We start from the raw sequence: 21,073 nt of genomic DNA on the forward strand, positions 1-21,073 counted from the left end.
TGTCTTGTAGGGATGGCAAGTGAAAGGAGGTTGTTGGAGGTGGAGTTAAGTATTTGAAGGGAATTGAAGATGGGATTATTGAGATAAATATTATTGTCATTCAAGCAAACATTTTGTTTGAATGCTTGTTGTATATGATATTTTTCTATTGTGTCTCTGTGTTTCTTATTGTATACTATTTTTAAGATGTCCATTGTATCTGTTATCGTGCTATATGCATGTCCAGTGTTTAGAATGTGTCTGGCATATGCTGAATTATCCTTATTATGTTTTATTGCTGCAATGTGTTCTTGATACCTATTTATGAATGTACGTCCAGTTTGACCAATATAAGTTAATGGACATTCTTTACATTTTAATCTGTATATTCCTGGTAAATTGTATTTGTTATTTATGTCTATTGGTGGTTTTTGTTTACTTGCATGTTTAATGAGGGATTGATTTCAACTAAAACATGCATCTTATTGGGTTGGGATGATGATGATCTACAAATATCAGACCAACAGCTGACTGGCTGTTACACGCCATGCTCATGCAAACAGTCTCTAGACATACTCACCGCGTCATTTCTATCTAGCGCGTGATAGGCAACCCGATAGCCGTGCAGGCCGGAATGGTTGCGGCTTTGCCAGGAGACGATGACACTGAAGGGCTGGATGTCCTGAATGGCGAGCTTGAGGATCAGAGGAGTGGAGCAGAAGCGAGGTGGCTCCAGGTCAAGAAACGGCAAGCCGCGCAGCTCAGGAGGGTGTTCGCAGCGGAGACCGCGCGTGGTGACGCCTACCAGCTTCTGATGATCGCGCAACCACTCCCAGAGCTCCTGCGAGTCGCAGCCGCAATGCAGCGGATTCTCCTCCGTGCGCAGGCTGCGGATCTGGGTCTCCAGTGGACGGAACGCACTCAACGGCAGCTTCTCCAGGTAGTTCCTGCTCAAATCGAGCACACGCAACTTCTTCAGAGGCCTGAACGCGTCACTGGCCACCGTCGAGATCCAGTTCCCATACAGGTGAAGCTCGGCAAGGTTCTCCAGGTGGCGAAACGTCCACTTGCCCACTCGGGTAACTTGGTTGAAAGACAAGTCCAAAATTTGGAGTGACTTAAGATCTTGTGGATATTCCTCTAACTCCTTGAGACGATTATGAGTGAGATTGAGGAGCCTCAGGCGACTAAGACCCTGAAGCCTCTCCTGAGGCAAAAGCTCCAGCTCATTAACTCCCAGGTCCAGAGTTAACAAGTTGGGCAAACTCCTGAAAGCGCCTGGAGACACGCGCGAGATCCGGTTTACGTCCAGGAAGAGGTGCAAGAGCGCCGGGAAGGCCTCGAAGTCCTTGCTGGTCACGATGGTGAGGTTTGTGCCACTGATGTGGATCTCTTGCATGCTGGGATACAGCCGGACGGATGACAGATCGTGGATGCGCGACAGAGGGTTTCCAGTAAGATTCAGCCATCCCAGTCCGGGCAGATTCAGGGCCGCTGTGGGAATCTGCCGGAACTTGTTTCGGGCGAGGTCAAGGCGCCGAAGCGAAGTAGAGAGGTGGAAGAAGTTGGCGGGAAGTGCGGCCAGCGAATTTCTGCTGAGGTCTACACTCGACAGCTGCGACAGGTTCGCAGACGCAAATCCCGACAGCGAAGAAATGGTGTTGCGGCTGAGGTCAAGCTCTCGCAGGCGGATCAGGCCACTCAGTCGTGAGACATCGACGCCAGTGAGTAGGTTGCCTGACATGGTAAACACCTCTAGAGAAGTCAGATTTCCCAGGGAAGAATAGGGCACTTCAAGGAACGAGTTTCGAGCCAGACGCAACTCCCGAAGGCCCTTGAGAGAGGCGAACACATCACGGCCTAGTTGCTTCAGGCGGTTGTCGCACAGTTCGAGGTGCGCCAGGTCCTTGTTGGCGTTGAGCAGTGCGCGCGGCAGCTTGCTGATGTGCGCGTTGTTCAGGGTCAGGAATTGCAGGGACGGCAGGCCCTCCAGCGCGTTGCTTTGCACCGCACTCAGGTTGTTGCCCGATATATGCAGCACCCGCAAGCCGGGGATATCCAATTGCCGCAGTGACCCAGCCGTAAGTCGGTTGTGCTCAAGGTTCAGTTCATTAAGATTGTTCAGACCCCTGAACGCGCCACTATCGACGCGGGACACTGAACAGTTGCGCAGGTTCAGAAGTCTGATGGGAAGTCCTTCCTGGCAGCATGTGACGTAACAGTGACGTTTTATTAATGGAAGATTTGGGGGGGGGGGAAACGCTTCCAAACTCAAGAGAAAACAGCAAAAAGTGTGTCAGTGCTAGACAATTAATACACAATACAAACAATGTCTTCTGATGATATTATGACGCCGTGTAGATACTAACGTTTTAAGGAAACATACATCCACCATTTTCAGGGTCAGTCCCTTAAATGACCTTGGAGATGGTCGTTGCTCCAAAATGTTGGTATATAATTGTCACAACCCCCAAAAACATCGCCATTTACAACGCCTTGAGAACTTAAACATCTCACAACAGCATTTAATATTAAAATGTGGTTGCATGATGCCTTGCAATAATTCTTCAATTGGAAACCGTTCAGCATCCATAGATTAAAGGAAGGAACGTAAAACGAAAGGCGGAAAGACACTCCTGAGTCAGAAAATTTGTGGATTACATTTTTGTTCAAAGAAGTGGGGTGTATCATACCTGGAAAATGGAGTCATGCAGTATCGCAAGGCTGTTGTCGCTGAGGTCCAGGGTTCTTAACTTCTTGAGGGACGTGAGGGCGCGTGGCTCGATGGTCTGCAACCCATTGCCCGCGAGGTACAGTTCTTCCAACTCGTGCAGATCCGCAAACGTGTGGCCAGACACGCGGCTCAGTCTGCCAATTGTAAGGAGCAACTGGATAGCAAGCTTTTCGACATTTTCAATTAAAAAAATAATTATTCTCTGGATGCACGACATTTGCCATTACTGTACAAGAAATTAACAGTCTTTAGATTGCTCGTTACTGGTGAGGTCTATCAGCTGGTATTTTGCAGAAGAAATCGGCGAACGCACAAACTCGTTTGTAAAAAGGCAAACGGTTTAAATATTTAAAAAAAACGATATTGTTACAACAGACAGGCAGAGAAGTAACACAGGTTTACAAATTTCGCATTATAAGCATTATCAATTATGAGTAAGGGGTGAATATTCGAAATTGATAATTCATGAACTTGCTGGAAATCCGCTGAAAAACTTCTAGAATTTCTATATGGAGACATGCAAGCCGTGTCGAATGTAACAGGCGCATATTTTCAAAATTGTAAATGAAAATGCGCCAAATGGTGCTCTAGATGATGACATGCTGCCCTAACTTTACATTTCATTTTCTTTATGTAAATATCAACAGCGTTGAATGAAAATGTTTACGTAAATATTCAGACAAACATCGATTTCATGCGGCAATAAAATCAATCTAAAATTCAAAATATATCTTCACGGTTTGTCTCAAGTAGATGGGATGGGTTTCTTTAAGGTCTGCATTGATTTATCTGAAAGACGCTTAACACGAACAGACCCAGGTAACATAATATCCATAAACGCTTCAGATTTTAATCAGAATTGCTCTAGTATCTTATACATTGAGAAAATGTTTTAAGGAATTTAACCCACACGTTGCGTTAAATGGAAAATATTTATCGAACAGCTTTTTCGATGTCGCCGATCATCACGTTATTATAACGTGACGCAGGAAGAACTACATAATTGCCATTTCCCCACACAAACACTCTGAAAGCTGTCGGGTATGAAACGACAACTAACTAAAACAAAGACGAGGCTGTAAAGGGAAACATTCTTTCTGCTTTAAATTCGTATTTTAAGTTCTAATACAGAATGAATTCCTCATTCTACGTAATTGTGAAGTGGAATTTTTTTATTAAGCTGAATATTTAATATATATAAGACAATATGACTGAAAAATAATATGTAGTCCGGTAAACATAAACAAGGAACGTCGAATTACTGAAATATGGCGAAGGAAGACAGCAAAAACAGAATTTTAAGCTTTATTAATGTATTCTGGCGAAGTGATAAAATTCCCTAAACTTGATATCAAGAAAGAAAGAAAGAAAGAAAGAAAGAAAATACGAAATCAGTGGTGTAATTATCGAGGAATTAGTTTACTGAATGCTGGATACGAAGTATACACCAATGTAATAAATGCACGTCTTCATACAATTACGGAAGCTCTCTCATTACAAGACCAATCTGGTTTTAAAAAGGGGTGATCTTGCACAGACAACGCTTTCACCCTGCATCAAATTATTGAAAAAGAACAGAATTTAATATGGAAACGCATATTGGTTTTATTGATCTGGAAAAAAGCATCTGATAGGTTGAACAGAGGCAAACCCTGGGACATCGCGCATAAAAGAGGCTACCCTACACATTTAATAAACGTTTTTGAAAATATAACGAAACTAAATTAAAAGCAAAACTTGGAGATGGATGAAAGACTTTCGCAAGAAATCGTTATTACAGAAGGAGTGAGACGGACGGGCGTGCAGCGAAATCTACTCGGGTATTAAATCAACTAATAATGCTACAGTTAATACGTTACTCTTTGCTGACGATATTGCACGAAAACGAAGATAACTTGCAAAAAAGCTTGTGTGAATTACACAAATTCAGCAATATTTATAATTTTAAAATGTCTGCTATATAAACGAAAGTTATGGCTTCTCGAGGAAAACAAAAGAGTTCGATCAAAAAACGTTTGATGACAAATCACGTTAAATAAAACTACGAAGAAGATTTAAATAAGAAAATAAGTATACATTTCAAAGCATATGTGGGGAAATCTCAAGGAACTTAAGAAGATAAACTAGGAAAGTGAAAAATGTAAAGTTTTATAAGGTTATGGCGGTCCGAGTGCTTTTATGTGGTAGCGAAATACGGACACTGAAGAAGGCAGACTGGAACATAATCGGGCAGCAGAAATGAAGTGCATAAGAACCGTCAGTTAAGAAATGAGGACATAGAAAAATTGATGGATATTTTCTCTTTATTCGAGAAAACTTACGGAATGTGGAGGTAAACTGAAAATAAATTTGTAAAATATGGAACAGTCTTGCAATCCACTACATCTGGCAGACGAGACATAGGAAGACCAAGAACAAGGTGGATCGAAACGTAACAAATTACAGGCCGGAACAGGCGATTCGAATAATCCACGAGAGGATAATGATGATGATATTGATATAGTCTGTACAAGTCTGACGTACAAAGATTTGCGTTTTGTCTCCACTAGCATTCAATCGACTTCAGCGACAGACCTTCACTACAGACCAGGGATGGAAAACTACGGCCCGTGCAGCGAGCGACGTTGACGTTGCTAGGACAGCAAATGAGCAAAAATGAATGCACACCCCTCGTGTCACAGACCGACTGCTCATTCAATGAACCTTTCGAAACTGAGCGTCGAATAAATCGGTGACATGCGAAATATGATTCGAAAAGAACATGCAAGGAAGCGGTCGTAGCTTACTTTAAGCAGGGATAGTGATTCGAGTGACTGAGGAAAATCAGTTATAGTCAATCACAATATCCGATCTCTGCGCCAAGTTTCTAAATCGGGCCTCTGCAATAAACAGACGCTAAGAACAACGGCGCCACGGTGGTCTAGCGGTTAGAACGCTGGCCTTGTAATCCTGGGGTCTCGGGTTCGATTCCCGGCGGTGCCCGAATTTATAACTTGTGTTGGGCAAGGCCGTGGTCTAGGCGACACGGAGTTTTCCTCCGTGGCATCCCAACAATTACTCCATTCACACACAAAAGAAGGCAATGGCAAACCACTTCTGGATCATCTGCCAAGAACGTATATGAACAGGTCCCAGTCCGAGAAAAGGATGGAAGGATCCTGTTCATATGGACCTGTCGTCAGACAGAACACTAAATAAATAATAAAAATAAAAGAACAACGGCGAATGAAAGGCATTTATAAAACAAATTTCAAACTGCAGCGAAGATGTCTATTTTGAATGCAACTGTTCACTGTGTTCTTATGCGACTCGAGACTGGTATTCCTATGAAAGCCTTCTACATAAAAATAAACATTCACACGAGGTACTGGTTTGTACAACGTTATCAAAAATATAAAAAATAACAATAATAATAATAATAACATGAAGCAAAAACGCATTACGATAATTTTCATAAACTGAACCATATCGCCCCTTTAGAAAAGTCAAAAGGGGGAGGTTCTAATTCTAGTGCCATTATTCCCTCGGCGATCCCATCTTATGTAAATCGGGTGTAAATAAACAATAGTATTCTTAAAGAAATATAAATGCAAAACCTATTTCTTTCAAAAGAATCGAACGTAAATATATATTTATAGAGTTTACATGCGAGACATTAAGTTTAAAATCACAATGACAAGAACGCAACAATATTTGCCTCAAGCGATATCTCAACTTCTTAAAATAAATAAAAAAAGACTGTTTCTCCCTCTCCCCCTCTCTCTCTCTAAAAAATGAACCTTCACTCGTCTTCAGTCCGTCCCCGAGAGACGGGGCGGCTACCCTCCCCTCGTACTCAGCCAACAAGTCAAACAAACAAACAAACAAACACACACAAAACAACAACGTGACAGCTACCTCCAAATCTCTGGAAAACAGCAGTTCAGAAACAGGAAATACCTTGTCCAACCGGAAGTCCGAGAGACAGTGAATCTTGTGCTAGCGAGAATGAGGCAAGAGATTCCAACAACCCCTCCAATCCTATCCCCCACACCCCTTGGCGGCGTAGCAAAAAGAATGCCATCGATCTGGCACTCCAAGTTCATTCGGCCCTCAACCCTTCCTGAGGTCGCCCCCCGTTAACCTCACAGGGTACAAGAGCCGAAGGATTAAGGACATCATCACAGACAGACACGAAGAATCGAATTACTGAACGAACTGCCTTGTCTCACGCGGTTGGTCGTCGGCTTCTCACCGAGGAGGAACCGATTCGTTGCCATGGCAGTCTTTGTGGGATCTGTGGTGCTCAATGAAGCAGGCTTTTCTCAGAGTCCTTCCAGTCTGCCATGTCAATATCATTCCACCGCTGCTCAATATTCAGTCCTGTATCAGCTGGGCGATGGGCAATGGACCCGTTACTGGCCGCAGTTCCACAGAGACACGGTCTGACCACGTCGTAAATAATCAATTATGCAAGAAATCTCGTATTGCGAAGGGCCAGTTAATCGCCTTTATCACAAAATCGCATCAGTACACTCGATACAGACCGATGTCAATGCAGACATAATTTTCACAACGTATTCTTTGATAATGAGCTTAAAATTACTATGATTAAGTGATGACTGGGTTCATATCGCCCAGTGAACACGTCACGCGTTCCATAAATGGCGCTGAAATTCTTAACCACATGAACAAAAATAAGCTTTTCAATTAGGACTCTACCTATTGCAGTTACGTGCTACAGTTAGGGCCCTTTCACATGTGAGCGGCTCACGTGAGCTGAAGCGACTGCTGGGGATAGAAATCCCAGCAAAATGCAATGGACCCTTTCAGACGAGAGCCGCTGAGCATCTATGCAGCTCTCCCCGCTAGTAGCGGCTACTGGCGGGAAGAATTCTGTCTGCTTTAACATTGAACATTTTCACACGAGGCAGATCAAGCCAGTCTAGCCGACGCATTTATACGAGAGGGTCACATTGTGGGGGTGGGGGAAAACTCCAGTAAGTTGTTTGTAATAGGTACTATACCAGGTGATTCAAAAAGGACTTTACAACTTTGAAAGTGTATAGAAATTTAATCAGAAAGCTTACAGAATCGGTTGAGGTGTCATTTTGTAGCAAAACAAATCAAGTTTGACTCACGTTGTTCTGTAGTACCGAATTCCGTCACCGCGAGCGCAAGCGGCAGTGCATTTGAAAATGGCTCGAAAATTATCTCATACCACAGTTAGACGAAGATGACCAAAAAGAACGCATTCACTTCCGGCAAGACGGCGCACCACCTCACTACCTCACAGAAGTCCGGGATTTCCTCAATAACCGTTTCCCAGGTCGGTGGATTGGTCGAACAGGGCCGATAGTATGGCCACCTCGTTCTCCAGATTTGACACCTCCCGATTTTTTCTTATGGGGTTTCATTAAAGATCGTGTGTTTTGTTCCACCCTTACCTGCCAGTCTTACTGAGCTCAAAGATCAAATCACCGCCGCAGTTGCAGAAGTGACACCGGATATGCTGGATCGTGTTTGTCAAGAAATTGATTTCAGGTGGGATGTCTGCAGTATCACCAATGGCAATCACATCGAACCAAAATGACTATTTGAGGTAAAACTTGATTTAGTTTGCTACAAAATGACACCTCAACCGATTCTGTAAGCCTTCTGAATACATTTCTATACACTTTCAAAGTTGTAAAGTCCTTTTTGATCACCCTGTATATTAATAATTTATAATATTTATGCTATAAAATATTACTATTACTTCTTCAAGTTCTAACATGATTTGATGAACGCTGCTAATACACTGAAAATGTTTTGCTGGAGGGACTGAGTGAAGTTGGTAACTCTATTGGAGGGTCATATAAGCCGAACTCTGAATTGCTTATCGGCTCCGCATGAACTGCATACCGGCTCAGCGAGCCCCTCAGTTGAGCTACTCACGGGCAGTCTTACTTTCATCTACGTCTCAGTTTCAGGCTTGGCACACCCTTTATGGTTGAGCGAAGTTGAGACCAAACGACCAAACCATTAAGAAAGGTCAATATTTTCATCGACTTACCACTTCTGTAAGTACTTCTCTGCCTGGTGTGGCGAGCTGGACAAGAGATCCACCAAACTTTCTGCTATCATCACGTGAAATCAAGCCTTCTGATTACTGACCTGTTGAGGCTCAGGTCGAGAAACTTGAGGGCCTGCATGGGTTCGAAGGCACGGTCCTCGATGTGCGAGATGCTGTTGTTGGTGAGGTAGACCCTCTGGATGAGCAGCAAATCACTGAAGAGCGCGCGGTCCACGCGGGTCAGCCGATTGTGCCCCAACCACATTATCTGGACGGAGGACTGTCCCCTCAGCGAGTCATTGTGCAAGGACACGAGGCTGTTTGAGTCCAGCTGGATGGATACCAGGGTCGGCGACTCGTGGAGGAAGACATCTCCGAGCGAGGCCAGCAGGTTGCCCTGTCGCAAACAACGCTCACATGAACTTGGCTTAACGTAAATACGAGGCAATGTTCAGAACCCAGTTCGTTACACACACTCTGTAAGGAGCCCAAAACTTCCGATGATATCCAACAGAACACAACTTATATGAACAGCAACTCACTCCACTTTACCTACAGTCTTTTGTTAAGGTGCGTTCAGACTTAGCGGATACTTCTGTAAATGTGGACGGTATCGCATGTCCGAGCGGAAGCACAGCGCTCAACCGGAAGCCACGTGTGCTTGAGCAGTTCCGCAAGTCACCACGAGACTGCAGCACGAACAGCCTGGACTGGACGAAACTTCACAACAGAATTTCTAGGTTTTCGCAAAAAATGTCAAACCCTCGAAAGCATGGAGGTCACTATATATACTACCATCAGCTTTAACATTACGTAACTCTGAATCTTACCCAGAAGGTGTACTTGTACGAGGTCTGCCACAAAAATAACGAGACTGATGCTGTAAGTAGGCAAACAATTATGGTGAGGGCGAAATAAGCACACCACATTTGACCTTGATCTGTTCTCTACCAGTGGCGCAAGTTTCAACTTGTTTGCTTCACTCAGTAGAAGTGGACGAGTGTTTTTGTACAGACGTGTTTTTACCCTCGGCCGGAAAATGTCTAACTGCAAAAGTGAACGAGTTAACATCAAGTTTCTTGTTAAATTGAAGAAATCCGCGACGGAAACTTTTCAATTATTGACTGAGGCTTACGGTGAAGATTTCATGTCTCGTGCACGCGTTTTTGAATGGCACAAACGATTTTCGGAAGGCAGAGAATGCGTGAAAGATGATGATCGCCCAGGACGTCCACGCACAGCTGTTCAAGGCAATGTTGATTGTTTTCTTCGATATCAAGGGTATTGTGATGGCAGAGTGGGTACCCAGTGGCCAGACGGTAAATCAGCAGTATTACATTGAAGTCTTGACAAAATTGCGTGAACGTGTGAGAAAGAAACGACCGGAATTATGGAGAAACGGGTGGATTTTGCACCAGGACAACGCCTTGTCTGTGAAGCAGTTTTTAGCTAATAAAAACATCACTGTGCTTGACCACCCACCCTATTCGCCAGACCTCGCTCGGTGCGACTTCTACCTCTTCCCAGAGACGAAGTCGGTGCTCAAAGGAACCCATTTTTTGTCGGTAGATGTGAAAGCAAGAACGGCGGAGATCCTCAACAGCCTTACAGAACATGACCTGCGGAATTGCTTTGAACGTTGGCAGCATCGTATGCAGCAGTGTGTCAACTCAGAAGGGAACTATTTTGAAGGCGATCGTAGTTGATTTTCTGAATTTTTTTAAATAAAAAGAGTTACAGGCACAGTCTCGTTTTCTTTGTGGCAGAACTTGTATGCAGTGCAATGTTCCAAAGGACAGTTTTTATGAAAATGGTACAGGAGATTTAAGTGAAAAGGTAAGGATATTCTAAAATCGACAACTGGGAATGAGATTACATACAAGTATTAAAGGTAGTGAGGTTGGAATAGTAAACTTTGCCATATAAAGTTATCTAGTTGTCAGGATTGCAATGTTTATACATCACACACTTCTTAAACACACTCAGGCCTCCCCTGCTGGAAAGGCACGGAATCGAACTGACCGTGTCCTGACTGATACTTGATGACCAAGCCTTTAGAGGAACTAACTCTGACACTAATCACTATTTGGTCGTTGCAGAACTTCGGGAAAGGCTATCGGTAAGCAAACGAGAAGCAAGAAAGCTTGATATGCCGAGATTTTACATGAAGAAGCCAAACGAAGCTGTGAAAAATTCATGGGTGTGGAAAACTCGGATAATGATCTGGGCATAAATACGATCTGGGGAAATATTACAGAGAATAAGGCCAGAATGATGAAAGAATGGGTCAAATTTTACTGCGACATTATAGAAAGCGTACACGGAAAATTCTCCAAGTGAATAAGACAAAAGAAAACCCATCGTTTCAATATCTGAAACAGATAAATATTCATTACAATTTTTACCTAGAAATAATAACATGACTAATCTCTGCGCTTGGTAATTAACAGTTTTGCGCCTGTTGGAAAAATTCTCTGTCCCCATCGGGGATCGAACCCCGGTCGTCCAGCCCGTAGCTAGTCACTGTACTGAGCTATCCCGGCTCTAACATACGAAGTAAGAAGATAAAATATTAGACAGATGAATCTAAGAAGGGTTGCCAACTGAGAAGCAGCTTTGTAAAAGACGAGAATGGCACTTTGCTTGCAATTTTCTCAGCTATTGAATGTACGCGGGGTTAATGATGTCAGGCAGACTGAAACATGTAAACGTTTATGTACTAGGACCCTTTCAGTTCGAAACTGACATTAAAAAAGATGAAAAGATATTAAATCACCAGTCATAGATCAAATTCCCATAGAAGTGATTCATGCAGAAGGTAACACGCTACGTTCTGAGAAGTATAAGCTCGTTAAAGCTGTTTGGACTGAGGACGGAACGCTGCAGCACCGGCAGAAATCTAATACCGTAAATACTCGTAAGAAAGGCGATGAAAGTACAGTCCACAGATCAGGAGAAAATCCCTGCTAGGAATTCGATATACGCGCATGCGCAAGATTTCGCGGTGAGTGACGACCGATCCTAAAAGCATTCGTTCCACAACCACTGAACGAACAACAGACGACAATCTTTCACGTGTTCTAATGGGTACAGCTTTAAGATTACCTCACAGCGGCACAGCGATTTAATCTAAAATATTTTCGCAACACCCGCAGAACACATTAGAGGTGCACTCACTACACGCTACTCTTAACTGCTTGATGTTTTCAGTCTGTGTAGTAGCGTAAAACTCTGACGTATCACACTTCCTACCAATAGCAGCCCTCTAGTCCAGCTGATACCTACAGTCCACAGATCAGGAGAAAATCCCTGATAGGAATTCGATATACGCGCATGCGCAAGATTTCGCGGTGAGTGACGACCCATCCTAAACGCATTCGTTCCACAACCACTGAACTAACAACAGACAACAATCTTTCATGTATTTTAATGGGTACAGCTTTAAGATTACCTCACAGTGGCACAGCGATTTAATCTAGAATATTATCGCAACACCCGCAGAACACATTAGAGGTGCACTCACTACACGCTACTCTTAACTGCTTGATGTTTTCAGTCTGTGTAGTAGCGTAAAACTCTGACGTATCGCACGCCCCACCAATAGCAGCCCTCTAGTCCAGCTGATAAGTTACATTCCCCCCGCACCGCACCAGAAACAACTTCCCTCAGCAGGGTTTTTCTCGTGATCTGTGGACAGTAACAACAGTGGTTATCAAGACTAGCCTGTCGCCCAGCTACAATCTGCAATCTTTTGTCGAAGCTCCTCAGTATTCGGTTTGACATAATCGACGTAATATTGTTCAGACAGTGGAAAAAAAAGCAGCACTATGAAATTATACATAGCTATTTACACACAGATTTCAAGAAGGCCCAGAGACCCGAAAGCTGTTCTATCCAGATTCTGATTTATTCATTTATTAATAAAATCAGAATATGTTTAAGAATATTTCCTTTGTCGAATATTTTAATCACCTATGACAGCGTGTCTCTGGCTTCTCGCGTGTTATTCTCCCTTATAAAGTGTAGCTTTGATGTTCCTCTTCGTTGATTAACGCATGTGGACAACTGGCTTAGACTGTTCTTGAAATCGGGCACCTTTTGGGTGACTTGAGAATGTTTACTTGGCGGTGGGGATAATCACTGTCGGTTCCATCTTAATAAATTTACAACTGATCAAATTTTCTACATTCGCCAGATGCTAGAGAAAAAGTCCATCTACTACTTATAGACTTCAAGAACGCCTACGACTCACTTGAAAAAGAAGCTCTTTACAACATTTTGCTTGAATCTGGTGTACTTAAGAAGTTAGTCAGGCTAGTTAAAACGTGTTTAAGTTAAACCTCTAGTAAAAACGTGTAGGTAAACATTTGTCTGATACATTTGCTATTATCAATGGCCTGAAACAGGGAGATGCTCTATCGCCACTGTTTTCAATTTTGCCTTAGAATATGCCATCAGAAAAGTCCAAATTTAAATTAAATGGAACACATCAGGTTTTGGTCTGTGCTGATGATATTAATCTGTTGGACGATAATATAAATACTACACAAGCGAACACAGAAACACTCTAAAGGGCTAGTAGGGGTGTTGGTATAGAAATAAATGCAGAAAACACAAAGTATATGAATCAAATCTCGGGATCGCAATTCAGGACGGAACCAGGTTTAAAGGATATCTAATAAATGAATCATTAGAAAATATGACAAAATTCAAGTACTTGGGGACGACACTAACAAGTCAGAGTGACATTCACGACGAAATCAAGAACAGATTAAATTCAGGGAATGATTGCTTTCATTCAGTCCAAAATCTTTTGAACCCCCGTCTCACATAAAAAAACTAAAGATTAAAATATACAGAAGTGTAACAAGATCTCATCAGATCCAATAAATAATACAATCATACAACAAATTAACACATTTAACTATCTGGGATGTACAGTATCGTATAAAACAGAAAAAAGATCTCCCAGCAAAATTATCTAAATACTTACAAGTTACAGGCATTATTAATCAAATCTTTAAACCCTCTAAAACCCCAACACAAACTAGATTGAAAATATATAAAACCTTGGCCATACTTACACTTCTTTAAGGATTCGAAACCTGGATAATGAAACAACGCGACAAATCAAGAATTGCAGCAGCAGAGATGAAGTTTTGAAGAAAAACAGCCAAATACACATGGAGAGATCATAAAAGAAATGACGTCATCCACAAAGAACTACAAACAGAGCCAATATTGGGGGAAAAAATCCACAGATACAGCAGGAACTGGATCCAACATGTACGAAGAATGGACAAGGACAGATTGCCACATCAAATTTTGAAACATAAACCAATAGGAAAAAGAAATAAAGGACGCCCTTTGAAAAGATTCCTGGGTGACTGAGGCCGGATCGGGTCACAAGGCTCGAAATCCTTGACAGCTAGATGATGATGATGATGATGATGATGATGATGAAGTGTAATTTTGCCAGTTGTGCTGTATGGGTGTGAAACTTGGTCTCTCACTTTTAGGGAGGAACATAGACTGAGGGTCTTTGAGAAGAGTGTGTTTCGGAGGATATTTGGACCTAAAGGGGAGGGAGACGGATCATGGAGAAAATTGCACTTCACGGCCTGTACTCCTCCCCTGATGTTGTTAGGGTGATTAAATCGAGGTACGGGTGTTTGCAGGGTACTGGCTACGTAGACCTAGGCTTAGGTGGGAGGACAACGTTAAGATGAACCTTTTGGGAAGTAGGAATCGATGGAGCGAACTGGATGCAGCTGACTCAGGATAGAGTTAGGTGGCGGGCTTTTGCGAAAGCGGTGATGAACCTTCGAGTTCCATAAAGAAAGTGGGCTATTCTTTGACAAGCCGAGTGTACAATCGCTTTTTCAAAGAATATCCTGAGTGAGACTTGGCGGTGAAGAATTATTTTCCGAGGGCAGCTGTTAGGCATCCAGGCACAGTCCTAAATTACCTTTGTTTAGAGTTAACTAACAACAACTCCTTATTTTACAAAGTGTTTGTCATGGGGGTATTTTTGCGTTTGCCAATCTCATAATGAACACATTCGTCACATAAGTTTCGCTGGAGCTCCTGATTTGATTTCATCTCTCTTACCAGTCCATTTTATTAACACACCTTTAAATCGCCCTGAGAAAGATTCTGTCGTCTACCTGACATAATTCCATCACGCAGAGTTGCTGTAGGCTGTTAGGACAACGATTCCGTATGGACGTGGTCTGGTGCTAACGATTTACGTCGGTGATCGAAGAAATATGGTTACAATATGACGCCATTTTATAGGTACCAATAACACGCAGTGGAAGACCTGAGTTCGTTTCAAGGCAGTGTGTTAGGAAGAAGTTTATTTGTTGTCATATGTACTATCTAACGTGTATTAAAGACGTCCGCTTGATTCTGAGGCAACTAGAGCATTTTTCGCGAATCCTTGCAGCGGCAGTTTATTTTAGAAAAGCAGGCAGGCATCCTAACATCTGACAAAAGATCAGACTGTCGTAACTATACTCCATGCCACATCTTGTTAGTAGGAAAAATATGCAAATTCTTGGTGGGACAGTAAACATGAAGTTGGCGAAAGAAATTAACAATTGAGGTCATCACGAGAGGATTCTGGATTGGCGTACGAACAGTCAGAGGATACCTGGAGACGAAATGCCGCGAGGGTAAAACACGAAGATCCGAGAGCAGGCTGGGGTCACGTGTACAGCTATTCAACTTGTCAGTGCACGAACTGGGCCGACTGTTGCAGACGGAAGAGGTTAAGAAATGATTCAGCAACGGGGTGCCAGAATGACGACAGAGCAGATTGTCTTTCTAATTATTATTTCAACGTCGCATCTGTCGGAAAGTGACTTGTTGCGAGGGGCTGCTGCAATCCCTATTAGGCGGGCGTGACCGAGTGTACATCCCGAATCAATACCCTGCAACTTCATGCACCCACACCACATCTGGCACGTAGCTTGTCAAGTTTCTGTATTCGTTCTGCCTTAGGGGCGCTTCGGGTAAGTACGGGGTGGAAGTAGCTCACAGGGGAGCTACGGGAATAGACGCCTCGCCGAAGAAAGGGGTGAACTACCCCTGAAAACATGGGGTAGACTTTCGAACCGGCGTGAGAATAATCCTTTAACGTCCAGCGTGAAATTTATGACTCCCCTACTTTAATATGGACGCTGACAGGTTTGCTACTTAAGGAAATGTAATAATTCAGTACAAATTAAGATACTTCCGGAATACATCAGAGTATAGGATATAAGATAAAGACGGGATGATTAATGAAGCTGGGTGCCAGCGGTGTGTAACAGCACGCGATAATTATAATTGAAGTGGCGAGGATCGCCGGACAGCTGACTACATCGCAGCGTCGAGTTCACGACAATCAAAGGAAGTGCTTAAAACTAGCCACTGTTTACTGCACTGTACAGCAAATTAGAACCTGATTAAGTAATTACAAAGGTCCAGGGGGGTAGAGTTACAAAATGTACACTGACTAGCGCGTTAAACTGTAATTTCACTTTAATAGCGTTATAACTCGTAATTATCTGCAGGCTGAATTTCTGAATCTTCGAAATACGGAGTGACGAGTATTCACGTCAATCAACCACCAAGCAAAAACGAAGGGAGTTTTTTGAACCATCAGCAAGCGATTCTGGCATCCTGCCTGATTTTCAGTTCCAGTAATTTTGTACGACGATTCCTTGTAATGATTCGTTAGTTTGAAGGGACATAAGCCCTACTTACGTACGCAATAAACTTTTCTAATGGGTTCGAGATTACAAGTGACCCATATAGCCCTCGGCAAGGCTTGACACGTGTTTCCAATCCAATTTGGCAGTGGTGTCGTTAACGCAAACACCAGATGATGACAAACTGCCTTTCCAACCTGTCAGAGCAACAACTGTGATTGATCCGAATTTACCGAAATTTCGATGTTGACAACGGAGCACCAATTGCAGACGTCTTTAAACAATAACAAGCAATAAATCTCGTCATTCACAACGCATCGTAAGTAGCAGCTGAATGCAAACGGAAAGAACACGTGCTACAGAAAACGTATATTTATTTATTTATTTAGTGTTCTGTCTGACGACAGGACCATATAAACAGGATCCTTCCATCCTTTTCTCGGACTGGGACCTGTTCATATACGTTCTTGGCAGATGATCCAGAAGTGGTTTGCCATTGCCTTCTTCTGTGTGTGAATGGGATGCCACGGAGAAACCGGGGAAACCCCGGAGGAAAACTCCGTGTTGCCTAGACCACGGCCTTGCCCAACACAAGTTATAAATTCGGGCACCACCGGGAATCGAACCCGGGATCTCAGGATTACAAGGCCAGCGTTCTAACCGCTAGACCACCTCATCTTATTATTATTTAGTGTTCTTTCTGACGACAGGTCTATATGAACAGGATCCTTCCATCCTTTTCTCGGACTGTGACTTGTTCATATACGTTCTTGGCAGATGATCCAGAAGTGGTTTGCCATTGCCTTCTTCTGTGTGTGAATGCAGTAATTGTTGGGATGCCACGGAGAAACCGGGGAAGCCCCCGGAGGAAAACTCCGTGTTGCCTAGACCACGGCCTTGCCCAACACAAGTTATAAATTCGGGCACCGCCGGGAATCGAACCCGAGATCCCAGGATTACAAGGCCAGCGTTCTAACCGCTAGACCACCGTGGCCATCAGAAAACGTATATGAAATATAATTACATGAGATAAAACGGGCACCTATGCCAGATTTATTCAACCTGTAATGGCCAGCCAAAGTATTGAATTTTGCGGGAAAATTTCATTTTGGTGGGTGTGGGACCAGACTTTGTCGGTTTTACCAAAGACGAACCTGGCAAAATATTTTTCATTGTAAGAAATACCTTCTTTGTTCTGTACGAGCTTAAGTAAATATAAGTTACGTTGCTGAACAAGTTTCGGTTCAAATCCAGTTAAATTACACTCACAAGAGGAGGACCTACGTCATCATTCAAGGTTGAGAGACAAAGGTGAAAGGAAAAACCCTTTGAGAAGGGCTATAATTCCCAGTATAATTCATTGGACCATCAGTAAGGGTATGTCGCGAGGGTATTAATTTAAACAGGGTGGATTAGCAAAACGTCTTTGATGACTTTCCGTACCAAAACCAGACTGGTACACTACCCATTACAATTTGGGCATGCATCTTTGGCTCATAAAGGAAAAGGTCTTAGTTGTACGCAAAGTGCAACTTTTGTGATTTCTACTTTCCCCGCTGCAGTCGTGGAAATTTAAATTCCGCCAATTTACGGGAATATATTTCAAAAACCCCCAGGACAATGCGAGTTGCCAATCATTGACGTCTTTGTATTTGTTAAATAACGGAGAACAAGGGCTCGAGTCTCAAGTATTGATTAATTAAAAAAAAAGATCTTCGTGAAGTAAGATTCTTAGAAATGCAGTTGACAAGTCGCTAACTGAATAACGAAGTTCAAGCTGTGCATTATCAAATTTAAAATATATTAACAGTTGTGATTTTAATAAATAAATAAATTATATATACATATATATTCGCTATAATTTTCTGATTGCAGCAGAAATTATCATGTTGAAATAATAATAAAAAAATAGAGTTCCAATGTTTTATCTTGTGCCCAGAATTTAAACTTTTATCTCAGTGAGTTGTTTCTCTGAATCATTGGGAAGTATTTACAGTGATGATCTGACAATAAAACACACCTCCAAGTATTTCTGTACGGATCAGTGACTGCAAATCATTCACTAATCATCTATTCACTGTTTCTCCACATTCATTTCCCCTGAGGCGCATATCTCTGAGGTGACACCTACAGAAATTTCCACGAGCTACGAAACTAAGATGGCATCAGACAGGGAAAGTGATGTGAGTAGAAGTGTGACAAGGTGGAGGCCATGTTGAAACAGCGCGAACGTGCGCGACCGAGTAGAATCTTCTCGCCAAGAGCAATAGACATTGAGATATAAAACTTTATGCAGAACATTTTCAATGGAATTTATGTGTAATGTAAAACAAGGAAACAGTTTATGTCACAATAAAATGCTGTACTGGTTACGTATTGCCTCTGTGACAACGCGTTTGTACCTTTAACAAGTGAACAAGAAATTCAATACAGTATTAAAATACTAAAGAACAAATTTGTAAAGAATTAGTATGTATACTCCAATTTGGAGTACACATTTCCACGTCTTTCCTTAAATTTTGTCGCCACAAAAATTGATCGGTAAAAAAAAAAAATGACGTAAGCATAATCATCATTCATTACAATTCATAACTAGGATTTTGAATCTTTCTTCAAATGGTGTACATTTACGTGAATATGGGGAACATTAATTTCTGAATTCATTGTGGTGCGAATAAATTTGCTATGAAATGTTAGTTATTTTTATTATTTAGTGTTCTGTCTGACGACAGGTCCATATGAACAGGATCCTTCCATCCTTTTCTCGGACTGAGACCTGTTCATATACGTTCTTGGCAGATGATCCAGAAGTGGTTTGCCATTGCCTTCTTCAGTGTGTGAATGGAGTAATTGTTGGGATGCCACGGAGAAACCGGGGAAGCCCCCGGAGGAAAACTCCGTGTTGCCTAGACCACGGCCTTGCCCAACACAAGTTATAAATTCGGGCACCGCCGGGAATCGAACCCGAGACCCCAGGATTACAAGGCCAGCGTTCTAACCGCTAGACCACCGTGTATACGAAATGTTAGTACACTGTCCAAAATAACACGGCACGTGCATCATCGTCAAATACTGACTGATAGAAGGCGCATCAACTTTAAAATTTCTTATTTAACTATTTATCATTAATGTAGTTTGTATTGACTACTTCAACACGAAGCGCCTCAATTTTACTTCCAGTGTGTCCCTTAATTAATTAATAACAATAACGTGTTGTGTTCGTTTTTCAACTGCTTGCTGTTTGTAACATAAAATGACTGTACTACAGATGTGTTTCGTCCACTGCAAACACATTAAACTACGCACAACATAAAATTATCCAAATACAAATACATGACAATAATCATAGATACACACGTCTATTCTGAGTTACAAATCAAAGTTGGCGGGGAGGAATGAATTGTCCTTTTGAAATTTAAATGCCACAGAACAAACCTTACTGAGTATTTAATCCAATTAAAATGGTGTTGAGCACAATACGTTACAAGAACTGGCACTGTTTTCTGTTTTGCTGAAAACACTTTTCAGCACAAAGGACGAAGTGGCGTGACATCTGTCGCCACTCTTTTGTCCTATAAAAGTTCGCTGTTCCCAGCAGAACACCGACAATGCAAAATAATTACAATTACGTTCTCAGTGGCTACAGTGAATAGCAGAATTCCATTAAAACTAGTAATATTCACTCTAGTGTGACTGACCAGTCGTCGTATGAATTGCTTTTGTTTTTCAAAGGGTCTCCCTGACGAGGGAATTATAAGACGACGCAATGCTTCCCACTTTTCTGCTTCCCAGCTCTCAAATTGACTTCCTTGATAATACAAGCGAGGAGTTAAATACCTTCACGCAGGAATTTACGCACTGTAGCTAAGTAATTACACCTTTGTTCACATTTATATAAAATAATGGCATTACCCGTTGAAACACTTACAATAAGTTCAAGGTTTACATGCGTCATGTTTGTGTTTTTGATTAAAATATATAATAAAATACAGGTCAATACACAAACCTTAATTAGGATGTTAAAATTTAAAATTTAAATGTTAAAATTTAAAATTTTAAATTTGCGCTATTCATCTCTATAATACAATAATGAATTATTGAAAGGCATGCATTGAAATATAAAATAGTTTTAAACAACAACACCTGAAGATGATGCATTACATCGAAACATGTTGTGGAAAATGAATGAAAGCGCTCAAATATAACATCCTTATAGAGATGAATAGCGCAAATTTAAAATTTAAAATTTTAACATTTAAATTTTAAATTTTAACATCCTAATAAAGTTTTGTGTATTGACCTGTATTTTATTATATATTTTAATCACTTACAATAAAGTGTAGATTTACAACTGCAGACGAAATATATTCCGAAATGAAACAAATAATAACGTGAATAACGAAAATTGCAGACAAAAGCATGGCACTTCCTATTCAACTCTGGGATGTCCCAGACTAAATCTCTGCCCATCCAGCCATTCGGGCTGAGACGTCTTCGTGGTATTCCTCAGTATTTCCCCGACAAATGACAGGACATTACCTTAAGTAAGGACTGATTGCTTTCGAACCCTTTCCAGTCCATTACTCACTCTATCAATCGACAAGGCAGGAGCGAGCGATTACCGACAGG

General features: G+C 41.9%; 1 protein-coding gene across 10 annotated transcripts in view; it reads right to left on the reverse strand.

Moving 5' to 3' along the window:
- The window catches only part of LOC110834417 (uncharacterized), a 206,668-nt gene that overhangs the window by 26,395 nt on the left and 159,200 nt on the right, over positions 1-21,073 (reverse strand). For all 10 annotated transcript variants that reach the window (XR_015535049.1, XM_087348499.1, XM_087348497.1 and 7 more), the window contains 3 exons: positions 8,849-9,144; positions 2,673-2,847; positions 560-2,179 (listed from right to left, as the gene is read on the reverse strand). Coding sequence is in view for 9 of the 10 variants with exons in the window: in XM_087348499.1 (XP_087204625.1) it covers positions 560-2,179; positions 2,673-2,847; positions 8,849-9,144 (2,091 nt within the window). In the remaining variant the exon portion in view is untranslated. The remainder of the gene's footprint in view (positions 1-559; positions 2,180-2,672; positions 2,848-8,848; positions 9,145-21,073) is intronic.

This window comes from Zootermopsis nevadensis, unplaced genomic scaffold (genome assembly GCF_977971745.1).
Source record: "Zootermopsis nevadensis isolate Lab colony 2312 unplaced genomic scaffold, Znev_1.0 Znev_ptg000013l, whole genome shotgun sequence".
NCBI lineage: Eukaryota > Metazoa > Arthropoda > Insecta > Blattodea > Termopsidae > Zootermopsis > Zootermopsis nevadensis.